This window comes from Saccopteryx leptura, chromosome 8, assembly GCF_036850995.1.
Source record: "Saccopteryx leptura isolate mSacLep1 chromosome 8, mSacLep1_pri_phased_curated, whole genome shotgun sequence".
In the NCBI taxonomy this organism is placed as follows: Eukaryota; Metazoa; Chordata; class Mammalia; order Chiroptera; family Emballonuridae; genus Saccopteryx; species Saccopteryx leptura.
The window spans coordinates 8458233-8471015 of NC_089510.1; the positions used below are offsets into that span (position 1 = coordinate 8458233).

At 53.8% G+C, this 12783-nt stretch overlaps 1 protein-coding gene across 1 annotated transcript in view; it reads right to left on the reverse strand.

Moving 5' to 3' along the window:
• MED12L (mediator complex subunit 12L) overlaps nucleotides 1-12783 on the reverse strand; it is a 363243-nt gene that overhangs the window by 287326 nt on the left and 63134 nt on the right. The window contains exons 7-9 of the mRNA XM_066347273.1: nucleotides 8280-8449; nucleotides 6338-6448; nucleotides 4641-4898 (exon numbers count right to left, since the gene is read on the reverse strand). Of these exons, the coding sequence (XP_066203370.1) occupies nucleotides 4641-4898; nucleotides 6338-6448; nucleotides 8280-8449 (539 nt within the window). The remainder of the gene's footprint in view (nucleotides 1-4640; nucleotides 4899-6337; nucleotides 6449-8279; nucleotides 8450-12783) is intronic.

Consider the following 12783-nt stretch of genomic DNA (forward strand, 5'->3'; position numbering starts at 1 on the left):
AATTCTTTCCATGAAATTTAAAAAAAAATGAGGTCAAATATGCAATTTCTAAAGTCATGAACTCCAAAAAGAAAAAAATTTTTTAATATTTGAAATAATGGCACAGTGAGTCACTTCATCACGCTGGGCAGGCCGCAGCTGGGCTGAGCAGTCGGCAAATATTTTCTATGAAAAGCCAGACAATAAAGGGTTGAGCTTTTCAGGCCGTCTCTAGTTCCTGTCACACAGTCTCCTCTTTTGTGTGCACTACGAGCTCGCTGAAAACTCGAGGCGGTCGCAGCTCGGCTGCGTCTGGCCCGCAGGTGGTGGCTTGGCAGTCCGGGCCGAGCCGCTTCCAGACCCGTTCTGTCACCCTCAGTGCACGGGGCCCGGCCACTTCCAGACCTGTCCTGTCACCCTCAGTGCACGGGGCCCAGCCGCCTCCAGACCTGTCCTGTCACCCTCAGTGCACGGGGCCCAGCCGCTTCCAGACCTGTCCTGTCACCCTCAGTGCACGGGGCCCGGCCGCCTCCAGACCTGTCCTGTCACCCTCAGTGCACGGGGCCCGGCCGCTTCCAGACCTGTCCTGTCACCCTCAGTGCACGGGGCCCGGCCGCCTCCAGACCTGTCCTGCTCAACCTCAGTGCACGGGGCCCGGCCGCCTCCAGACCCGTCCTGTCACCCTCAGTGCACGGGGCCCGGCCGCCTCCAGACCTGTCCTGTCACCCTCAGTGCACGGGGCCCGGCCGTCTCCAGACCTGTCCTGCTCAACCTCAGTGCACGGGGCCCAGCCGCTTCCAGACCTGTCCTGTCACCCTCAGTGCACGGGGCCCGGCCGCCTCCAGACCTGTCCTGTCACCCTCAGTGCACGGGGCCCAGCCGCCTCCAGACCTGTCCTGTCACCCTCAGTGCACGGGGCCCAGCCGCCTCCAGACCTGTCCTGTCACCCTCAGTGCACGGGGCCCAGCCGCCTCCAGACCTGTCCTGCTCACCCTCAGTGCACGGGGCCCAGCCGCCTCCAGACCTGTCCTGTCACCCTCAGTGCACGGGGCCCGGCCGCCTCCAGACCTGTCCTGTCACCCTCAGTGCACGGGGCCCAGCCGCCTCCAGACCTGTCCTGTCACCCTCAGTGCACGGGGCCCAGCCGCCTCCAGACCTGTCCTGTCACCCTCAGTGCACGGGGCCCAGCCGCCTCCAGACCTGTCCTGCTCAACCTCAGTGCACGGGGCCCGGCCGCTTCCAGACCTGTCCTGTCAACCTCAGTGCACGGGGCCCAGCCGCCTCCAGACCTGTCCTGCTCAACCTCAGTGCACGGGGCCCGGCCGCTTCCAGACCTGTCCTGTCAACCTCAGTGCACGGGGCCCAGCCGCCTCCAGACCTGTCCTGTCACCCTCAGTGCACGGGGCCCGGCCGCCTCCAGACCTGTCCTGTCAACCTCAGTGCACGGGGCCCAGCCGCCTCCAGACCTGTCCTGTCACCCTCAGTGCACGGGGCCCGGCCGCTTCCAGACCTGTCCTGTCAACCTCAGTGCACGGGGCCCGGCCGCCTCCAGACCCGTTCTGTCACCCTCAGTGCACGGGGCCCAGCCGCCTCCAGACCTGTCCTGCTCACCCTCAGTGCACGGGGCCCAGCCGCCTCCAGACCTGTCCTGTCACCCTCAGTGCACGGGGCCCAGCCGCCTCCAGACCTGTCCTGTCACCCTCAGTGCACGGGGCCCGGCCGCTTCCAGACCTGTTCTGCTCACCCTCAGTGCACGGGGCCCGGCCGCTTCCAGACCTGTCCTGCTCACCCTCGGCATGCACGGGGCCACCGCTACGACCAGCCCACTACGTGTCACAGCAGCCCCGAGGGAGGCACTGTCATTCCCAGCTGCACAACGGGACCATGGGACAGAGAGGCCCACGCAGATGTCCGCACACACGCTGGGAACTACCACGCTCACCCTGCTGCCACCCACATGCAAACTGCACACGACAGCTCACACTTAGTCACTTACTCTGCACTGAGCACCGATCTGGTGCTTTCTGTCCTCAAAGCCTTAGCCCTGTCACGTGATAACTAAGAGCTGTCATCGTCCCCCATTCACACCGGGGGACAGAGCCTCACGGTCCAAGTCACTGACCGGGCAGAACAGAGGCGGAAATCGAGTCTGAACGGATTTTCAAGGACATGTCTTCACAGTGACGCTCTCATGCCCCTCAAAAGCAAATGAAGAGAGCTCAGAGAATTAAGGCAACATTTCTTTCCTTTTATTCCCCTAAAAAGTGAACTAAAAAATGAAAACACTCGAGTCTGAGGTCCAGGAGACGTGCTTGTGGCGGCCAAGTGGCAGGCAGGAAGACCGTCGAGTCTCTGACCCTCCGAGGCAGCTGTCCCCACGGGCGCCCACCCCTACCCACGTCCCGTCAGCGGTGCCAGGCTCCCGTCTCTGCCCACGCCGGAGCTCTTCCCTGCGTCCCCAACCCCAAAGCCTCCCACGCCCGGGGCTCCGACCTGGAACACCGCCCCCCCCACCCCACTGCTCCTCTCAGCCCCCCCTCCACTAGGCTGCCGAGCTTACAATTATGTTCAAATCTACCTGTCGAAAAACAAGTTAAAAAAAACCTCTATTCACCCAGCTGCAATTTCTCTCTTCCCTTCACAGACACATTTCCCGAAATCCCAGGAGCATTGTCTCACCTCACTCAGAATCACCAGTCAACCCACCTCAACCTGGCTTCGCACCAACCTCCCCACCTTCACTGACACCGCCATGTTGCCAAGGACAAGTTCAGCCACCTTCCTACCAGACTTTCCTATTCCACTGGGCACTGCCCACTACTAACTCCTCTTTGAAACTTCGCACAGTACCTAGAAAAGCAGCCTAGCGCCACTGTTAAGAGGGTGGACGCTAGGTCCAGACCGCCTGGGTTTGAATTCCAGCCTTGCCACGTACCTGAGGTGTGACCCAGGCCACCACTGCCTTATTAGGGCTGCAAACATAATAGAGGTTCCTATCTCATAGGAGGATGGTTCTGAGAAAGAACGACTTAATACACAGGATGGCTTAGAACAGAGGCTGGAGCATAAGACGTGCTATTACTATATATAACAGACGACAGCATTATTCTTATTCTCGTCATCTCTGTTTCTAAATAATATTCTCTGCCTGTGCTCCCTCCAGCCTGGCCAAACTGTCCTGGTCCCCTCTGTGAAGCTCCCTCTGCCGGCTCTTACCCCTCGTGCCCCAGGTCCAGGGTCCCCCCCTCACTGGTCATTCTTTAGGCCACCTCACCCCCTCCCAGACACCAGCCAAATGGCCCCGAGCAACTCAAGTCCACACGCTGGCTGGGTGTCCCCCGCTCCTGAGAGTCAGCCATGTAGTATCTTGAAAATACCCGCTCGGAGACCCGAAGGGATCGAGTTGTCCAAAGCTGAACTCCCCTCGACACTCCCAAGCTCATTTCTTCGCCCTGTCTCTGTCTGTCCCCCCACAAGTCATCCCCCTGCTGTCACTACGACAATGTAGCCAACCCACACAACTGACTGTGACTTCCCTGCACAAAACCCCTCAGGGACATCCCAGTCATAAGGCACACAGGGGACTTCCGTGCCCTGACCCCCAACAGATTAATACTCCCAGTCCTATTAATACTCCCAGTCCCATTAATACTCCCAGTCCCATTAATACTTCTTGTCCCATTAATGCTCCCAGTCCCATTAATACTTCTTGCCCCATTAATACTCCCAGTCCCATTAATACTTCTTGTCCCATTAATACTCCCAGTCCCATTAGTACTTCTTGTCCCATTAATAACTCCCAGTCCCATTAATTCCAACCTGCACACAAAGGACCCATCAGCCCTCTGGTCTCGGCCCGTGCTGTCAGCTCTGCCAGGAACACTCTGAGCCCCTCTCTTTTTTTTTTTTTAAACTCGTATCGTCAGCACCAGTCAGAACCACTTCCTTCAGGAAGCTTCCCTGATTTCTAGGTGGGACCAGAAATTCTACTTCTCGACTGCGTTAGCTCCCTGTGCACCCCTCCACCAGCCCTTGTCAGAGGGCACAGAAACTGCCCGTTCCTACTCTGCCAACTCTGCCAGAGTGGGGACCCTGTCTCCAAGGCCAGGCCGGGTCCCAAGGCCTTAGCCAACAGCAGGACACAGAAGAGCCCTGGAAATGTGACCTGAACGCCAACCCAAGAGTTCCGGGGGGCAGGCTGTCTGTCACTCCTGACGGGACTGGCCCGACCACCGGCCCCTGCTGCAGCGGCAGTGACCCTGGGCGCAGAGCAGGGCGTGGTGAACTGTTTGGGTTTAAGGACAGGAAGGAGAGGCAACCAACCCAAGATGGAGACAGAGGAAGCCGCCGATGCCGCCGCGGGAGCTGCCCTTCCAGGGGCAGTGACACAGTGGCTCCGTCTACGAGGCCGTCGGGATTTCTCGTCTCTGACCTACTAAGCGGCCCCGATGGAGAACTACTACAATAACTTTCTTCTAGGATAAAGCAACTGACCTCCTGGCATGACTTAACATAAGGAAATAAAATCGTGACATTTCAACCTGTAAACACCTTGTCTCAGGCGTGCCCCAGCGCGGGGACGTGAGCGCCGAGGACGCCGTTCCTACCTCCTGGGTCCCGACGCCAAAGCAGAAGGCCAGGCAGCACGGCGCGGGACTCACCTGCAGCATGCAGCTAAGTCCGTAAACCAGGGGGCCGTGCTGGGCACAGGAGAGGAAGTCCGAGAAGGCCAGCTGCACGGGGCTCATGCCGGGGCCGGGCACGCCGGGGCCGCCGGCGCTGTTCGCTCCGATCATCACGTGGGGCGAGTGGGCGGCCAGGAGGCCGGGGCTGTCGCTCAGGAGCAAGGCGAGGCGCCGGGCGCAGAAGTAGGCGAGGCGGCGGGACAGGTAGGCCGACTGCACAAACTCGTCGGAGTACTGAGGAGCGAGAGGGCACCAGGCTCAGTCACGTGTGGTGAGAGAACTGTTTCAATAGACTTTTTTTTTTTTAATTTAAAAAAAAACCTTCAAAGGTACTTTATAGACCAGGGCTGTCTAATGAAAACATACTGCAAGCCACAAATGGAATTTTAGGTTTTCTAGTAGCCATTGGTAAAATTTAGGTAACAATACATTTTATTCATTCTCATATAGTCAAAATGCTATCGTTTCAACATGTAATCAAAACAATAAGATTTTAGCCCTGCCAACTGGCTCAGCTGTGGAGCATTGGCCCAGTGTGTGTATGTCCTGGGTTCGATTCTTGGTCAGGGCACACAGGAGAAGCGCCCATCTGCTTCTCCACCCCTCCCCCTTTCCTTCTCTCTCTGTCTCTCTCTCCTCCTTCCGCAGCCAGGGATCCATTGGAGCAGACTTGGCCCCGGGCGCTGAAGATGGCTCCATGGCCTCAGCCTCAAGCGCTACAATAGCTCGCTTGCTAAGCAATGGCCCCAGATGGGCAGAGCATTGCCCTGTAGGGGGCTTGTTGGGTGGATCCCAGTCGGGGCGCATGTGGGAGTCTATCTTTCTCCCCACTTCTCACTTAAGAAAAATATGAAAAAAAAACCCACATTAAGATTTTGATTGAGATATATATATATACACACACACACACACACACACACACACACACACACACAAACACACACACGCTCTCTTTTTTCTGCATTACACATCTAAAACCTGTGTGTAATCACTAAGAACAATCTGCACTTGTCACGGTTCAGGAGTTCGGAGGGCACCTCTGGCTGGTGGCTGCTGTAGGGGACACCACGGAGAGCCGTCTCAGGGAGGACCCACAGGACCCAGCGTGGGGCGGTCTCTGGGAGGGTGTATGGGGTGAGAAACAAAGTGACTTTTCCTTAGATTCTTCTGTATTGTTTGAGTAATCAGATGCCTGTATTACCTTTCCAAGAAAATTTTATTTTTTTTAATAAATGTCATCCAGATAACCTAAAAATAAGCAGATTTTAACCAATCATTACAGTAAGAAGTTCCTACCATCAGTGGCTCAAAAGCATGTCAAATGAATGTAGAAGATCCTCTGTATCCTTAAAAAGAGATGGTTTGTTTTGTTTTCATAGAAATCCATGTGAGCAAAGGGACCCTGAGTTTCTGAGCTCAGTGACGGGAGGAGTCAATGTGGGTGAGAATACTTAAAAAGGACATGTGAACAAAGCTATGAACTTGGCCAGAACAATTTCTAAAACCTATGAAGCCTCTTGTCACGTCACCTGTTGTAGCACGAAGACATTTTTTCCCCTTCCATTTCAAAATGAATAGTTTTTTTCTCTCCCAACCTCTACTTACCTAACCGTTCCTATCGGATTCATTTCTTGCCCGTCATGCCAACCAGCGCCTGGTTGTGGGTACCGTACCTGCAGCACTAGCGGCAACAAGAGCTTCAGGAGAGCATCGTCCATTGGTCTGGTCTTCTCCAAAACGTCCAGGATCCACGTCAAATATTCATGCTTCTCTAGCATCCCTTCCTAAAATGAACAAAGAAAACCTGCTCCAATAACGTAACGCCAGAGCAAAACCAACCGGACAGAGGAAACCTGCTCCAGCAACGCAACGCCAGAGCAAAACCAACCAAGATCCACGTCAGGTACTCGTGCTTCTCTAGCATCCCTTCCTAAACGGACAGAGGAAACTGCTCCAGTAAAACCTGCTCCAGTAAAACCTGCTCCAGCAACGCAACGCCAGAGCAAAACCAACCAAAGTGCAGACGCACTGGCGGTCTCGTGCTTACGCATGATTTTACTACAGCCGTGTTTGTTGTAGTAAAACTCATACGTTACAGTCCAGACTCCAAACAAAAAGAACTCATAGTACTTTGTATGGTTGGTTTGGGGGTTTTGTTGTTGTTGATTTTTGGTAATCAGCTTCATTCTAAATTGAAAAACAAAATTTAATTCCTACAAGAAAGAAAATTCAAAAGACTTCCCAAGGCATAAGTGCCCGGCTAGATCTTGGGGGTGTATGAACTCACATTCACTGGAGGGAAACTGGCCAAGGGGATATTATAAAGACCAGAAATACCCACCATACCATTATTCTGACAGAAGCTGACAATCCCATCAGATCAAATGCCCCTGTAATAGTCTCCTCTATCCTACAATGAAATTGTAGGATACTATAACCTTCCTGTAAGATATATGGTGACTGCAAGGCTCTAAAAAAAAAAAAAAGACTCTTCCTTCACACAATGGCCAATGACTGCACAGCAGTCTGGGCCCCGGAGGTGGCTGTGTGTCTGTGCGCGTTTCTGCACGTGTGAACACTATCATCGGCTCACGTTTCAGAATATCGCAAATCAAAACTAGAATGAACTTTCAAATTTTAGCATCAATGGTCCAATTAGATTCCAATCAATTTACGACCTAAACGCCTCCTATGAAAAACACACTGATTTCCATGCTCCTGATGCATAATGAAACCCTTCCAATGACAGCAGGCATGCTGAGACACCCTTTAAAAGGTGCAGACTACTTCCTCAGCTCCAGAGCTCAGGGCAGGCACTGCAGGAGTCCGGGAATGAGTGGAGCTAGAATCTGTAAAGAGCTGTTCTGAATGACTGACACAATGCTGCTTTTCAAAGGGGCCCTTCCTTTTCCTACTGTGAGCTCTCGGGGGAAAGTATCACTTACACGCTGGAAATTACAATTAAACTTTGAAAGGGGAAAAACAGAAGCCACACATCCTTTCTCATCCCCCTCCTCTCCGGTCAGGAGAACAAGGCTAGGTTAGCAGTCCAGTTCAGCTGAAGGCACCGCGACACCGCTGCTGGCCAGGAGCACAGACCCAGGAGGCAGCGGACGGCACAGGCGCCCTCTTCTGGCCAATGCGCCTCCCGTCCGCGCGTCTGGGTGACAGCTCTGTCGGGCCTCAGTGCCCGCCCCGCCCGCTCCACTGCGTTCTCAACCTGCAGCCGAGCCCCGTTAAGGTGCCCTATCTTGGAAGAGCTCAACTCGAAAGGAGATCTACGCTGAGACGTCCGCACAAAGATTTTTGTTGTTAATGACTACATCCAATTTTTGCAAAATAAATGGTTTGAAAGGATTCCATGCAATAGTGCAATTACAAAGTTAACAGCCTTAAAAAGAGCTGCCGTCTCGTCCGCGTGTATGACAACCTGTCATCTGGGGGGGGGGGGCTGAAGGTGTTCCCTCGTATCCAGGTCAGGGTGAGAACTGTCAGACTGCTTTCTTTGAATGTAGTGGTTCATAGAAAGAGCCACTTGAACCCCCCAGAAAAGAAACAGAAGGAATTTGCTCGCCCCCAGAAGGCCGCTGGCAGCCGCTGCCTGGGGACGGTCACCTGGAACATGTGGAAGGCCAGCCTCTCGTTGTACTCCCACTGCCGCATGGCCTGCTCCACATCCGGGGGCACGGGCACCGGGCCCTCACCCGTGCTGGACGCCAGGTGGTAGAAGTCGGAAATCTTGGCCAGCTGCTCTCGAAGGTACCTGGTAGATATCTGTGTCCACTCTGCATTTAAAAAAGAAAATGGTGTAAGAATTAACATTTCCTCCCCTGCTTTCTGATCATCTTAAGGATGTGCTTACAAAACAAACACCCGTGACATGAAAATGGCTTTTGCACGTGAGCTGTTCAGAAAGGCACACCCCGCCCGAAGCCCTGAGGTGACACACACCAGCGTACCCACCTGCCCCCCACGCCGGCACGGGTCCAGCCAGCTGACCAGTGGAAAAGGCCCCTTATCTGGGAGAAGACAGCTACGCTCAGATTCAATTTGGTGCATCGGGGACCCTCTGTGTTAAACCATAGTCAGTGTCGCAAAAATATCAAAGGCTCGGGCAGGAAATAATGCGGTAAGCGTCCAGGCGACGTCAAGTCTACACCCAGAGAATCCAAAAGCCCCGAGTGCAGCCCTCACACGGTACGTCTCTCAGGGTCCAAGCCAAGTCTCAGACATTCCTAATTAAGATCTGTTCTGTCTTGGTGGGTCTGTGAGAGGGCTGGCCCGTGACAGCATCGGGACCTGCACAACCCCCAGCACCAGCCAGGGACACGAGCCAAGCATGGCTGTCTTCTCAGACAACCACCAGGACCTTCGATCATCCCACCATCCTCAACCCACACAGGATGCCTCGAAATGCCGTCAGCAACAGCGGGCAGAACGAAAGGCAGGGAACTGTGACGGATATAGAGAAAGTAGCATAAAAACAAAAAAATCAATGAAATTATTCAAAAATGTCCGCCACAGGGGCACAGATTAAATCAGCACGTTGCCTCTGGCAACCACGAGGGATGAGACGCCGACTGCAGCCCATTCCGTGGATAGAAACATAACTGCACGCTCACCAGGCAAACTTCCCCAAGGATTCGCCAAAGAGCGCTTCCCAAGAAAGTATCCAGCTGAAACAGTTCCACACCAATGCCGTCTCCCGCAGCCTCGCCAGTGTGTTCTCCTGCCTTGTTGTCACGGGAGCCGCGCTGACAAAATAGAGCACGGACCCTCAGCACGTCCGAGACGAGCGCCTGGGTATTCCTGTGGTGAATACCATGAAATTCCCTGACAGTGGCACCTGGAGCCGTGCTGACTAAAGAGAGTAGACCCTCGATGCCAGCAACCCTCTGGGGCCCCGGGTCTCATGACACTCACTTGTTCAACAAAGCAAAATGCCAGCTATCAGACGAGATGGGTTTAGCTTAGCTTTAATAAGCAAAAAAATAAATAAAATAACAATGATCCAAATCCTAGCTTCCGTGGGCCAAGCCTTGTTAGTAGCTCACTCTCAGTAGGGTACTCGTCTCAGTATTCCCACTGAATACTAAAAATAGCCTGACCTGTGGTGGCGCAGCGGATACAGCATCAACGTGAAATGCTGACTGAGGTCACCGGTTCGAAACCCCGGGCTTGCCTGGTCAAGGCACATATGGGAGTTGATGCTTCCTGCTCCTCCCCCCTTCTCCCTCTATCTCTCTCCTATATTTATAAAATAAATAAATAAAATCTTTTTTTTTAAAGGCTAAAAATAACACACCCCTAACTTTGTCAACAGTATATTTTCTTTTTCAGGTTTTACTTTTTAATATAGAAAATGTATATGGTCGCTGTAGAAAGTGTACGGTGCAAGTGTAAAAACAGAGTAAGAGCTAGAATCCCATCTCAGAATGATTCAATATTTCAATATACAGCTTCCTTTCTGTGCTTGAATGTTATATACATTAACATATGCATGCCTTTAAAACAAAATAAACTTGCTGAGTATAACAGTCCACAATTTCAACTCCTTTTGGAACTGACATGGAATTCTTTATTTTTAATATATTTTTAAGAATTTTATTTATTTTAGAGAAGAGAGAGAGAGAAAGAGAGAGAGAAGGGGGAAGGAGTAGGAAGCATCAACTGCCATATGTGCCTTGACCGGACAACTGCAGGGTTTTGAACCGGCAACCTCAGCATTCCAGGTTGACGCTTTATCCACTGCACCACCACAGGCCAGGCTTGGCACAGAATTCAAACGCAGCCCTTAGTAGTGTATTTTAATTTTAAGTGTATTCAGGCAACATTAAGTGTTCAGATCAAGCAGACAGATTCAGAGGTCTGAGACATAAGACAGTCCAGAGTGCACTAGTATAAACAAATTAGGATGCACACAAAAGTTTCACTAGAAACCTAAAACAAAGATAACAGATGTCCATAGCGCCGAGCTCCTGACAAGTACGAGGACTCGCTGGCCCTGCGCGCTTACTGAGCATGGCAGCCAAGAGGGAGCACGGGGGAGGGGCCGGGGGAGGGGCCGGGGGAGGGGCCGGGGGAGGACGGGCGGCTGTCTCAGCCCTGAACGTAAAATCCAGCTCCCTCGGAGCTTCCGCCAAGGCCAGCGCTCCAGCCCACCGGCGGGTGCAGGCTTAACTGGTCTCCAGTGGGGGACCCAGTTCCCGGAGGCAAAAGAAAACGGGAATGCGTCAGGCGCACAGGGAAGACGGGTGGCGGGTGGGATTCAAAGGGAGAAAGATGCAGCAAGAGGCCAAGGAGGCGACCCTGGAAACGGGGTGGTTCCGAACCCCAGCGCCTGGAAGGAAGGGGCCACGCGTCGTCCCTGGGCGCGCAGGAGGGTTTCGGGTCGGCGACACCGGGTTACCAGGCAGTGCCTGGGCTCGGGTGTCACTGCGAGAGGGGTCAGGGCTGCCGAGCATGCCCGGTCCTTTGGAGAAGGCTCTCCCGGCACCCAGGCACCCCGCAGCCGCCACCCCTTCTCTGTGACCGCCGAGACCCCCAAACGAGGTCGTGCAGCTCGACCAACCATCATCCACATCCAGGCACCGTAGGCTTCCCCGTGGTTATGCGGCTAGCCCAGGTGTGGGACGCCCACTCTGGTACGTGAAGACACAAAGCACAGACGCATAACGGGTGGGGGAGGGGCGCAGAGGAGTGCTGGTTGCATTCTGGGCCTGCGATACTGATCCCTGTGGTATCAGTAAGGGGACTGGAAGCTCAGCGGGGAGGACACCCACCCTGGGGGCAAACACAGAGCCCCCAAACGCAGCAAGGCTCACGCTCACGGAGAAGGTGCCCCCAGCGCCCCATCAACGGAGGGGCAAGAGAGGCCGCGTTAGCGGAACTGGGAGAGTGAACCGGCAACAGGATGGCCCTGAACCCACATCTCTGTCACTGAGCCCCGCGACCTGGAGGACGCGCCCAACTCTGCTGAGTCTCACCCCCCTCAGCTCTACCGCAGGGATCAATACGCACACCATCCAAGCGACTGTAAGCACGAGTCACCTGGCACCCAGGACGTAATGCAGAAACTGATCAATAAGCTGGTCGCTGGCTGTCGTCATCATCAGGATGAAAAGGGTTTAGAAAGAAAACTAAAGGCCAGGCCCTCGCTGGCAGAGGACAGAGGACAGCGCTCGCCGTCGATGACGTCAGTCCCAGCCTCTGCCAGACCTGAGCTGCCAACACAAACATAATGGCCTGAGGGAGGGCTGCCACAACAATGTCACCTTTCTGGTTCCAAACCCTTCCACAGGTCAGCAACCCTTGATGCAGTAAGGCCAACCTCCTTAGCTAGGAATCCGAGTCCTGTAAAACTCTGCCACCGAGCACTACACACTCCACTAGCTCACGGTCCTTTCTGACTCAGGCCCACGATGCAGCCTCCACCCACGATACCTTCCCTACGCACCTGCGTTCACGTGTAAGAATTCAATGTCACATCCGACATGGAGCCTTCTCTAGTCCCTGGAGACCACCCTACCACCTAGCGGGCATCTCTCTCTCTTGTCTCTGATAGATTAGGATTTCCTGCCCTGGCCAGATAGCTCGGTTGGTTAGAGCATCATCCCAAAGCATAAAGCAGAGGTCCCCAAACTTTTTACACAGGGGGCCAGTTCACTGTCCCTCAGACCGTTGGAGGGCCGCCACATACAGTGCTCCTCTGACTGACCACCAATGAAAGAGGTGCCCCTTCCGGAAGTGTGGCGGGGGGCCGGATAAATGGCCTCAGGGGGCCGCATGCAGTCCATAGGCCGTAGTTTGGGGACGCCTGACATAGAGGTTGCCCGTTCGATCCCCGGTCAGGGAACATACAGGAATAGATCGATGTTCCTGATTTTCCTCTCTCTCTCTCTCCCTAAAATCAATAAAGAAAAATAAAGAAAAAAAAAATAGAATTTCCTCTATGTCTCTCTTTCATCCCCACAAAACTATGCCTCACATAGTCAACCATCAAGTACTGACTTGAATCAATGCACCCCAAGGTTCTCCCAAAAAACTAAATCAAGTTCCTCCCAATCATTCTGCCTCTCAAGTCTACATACAAACATCTCTGCTTTCCAGTTTAAATTCA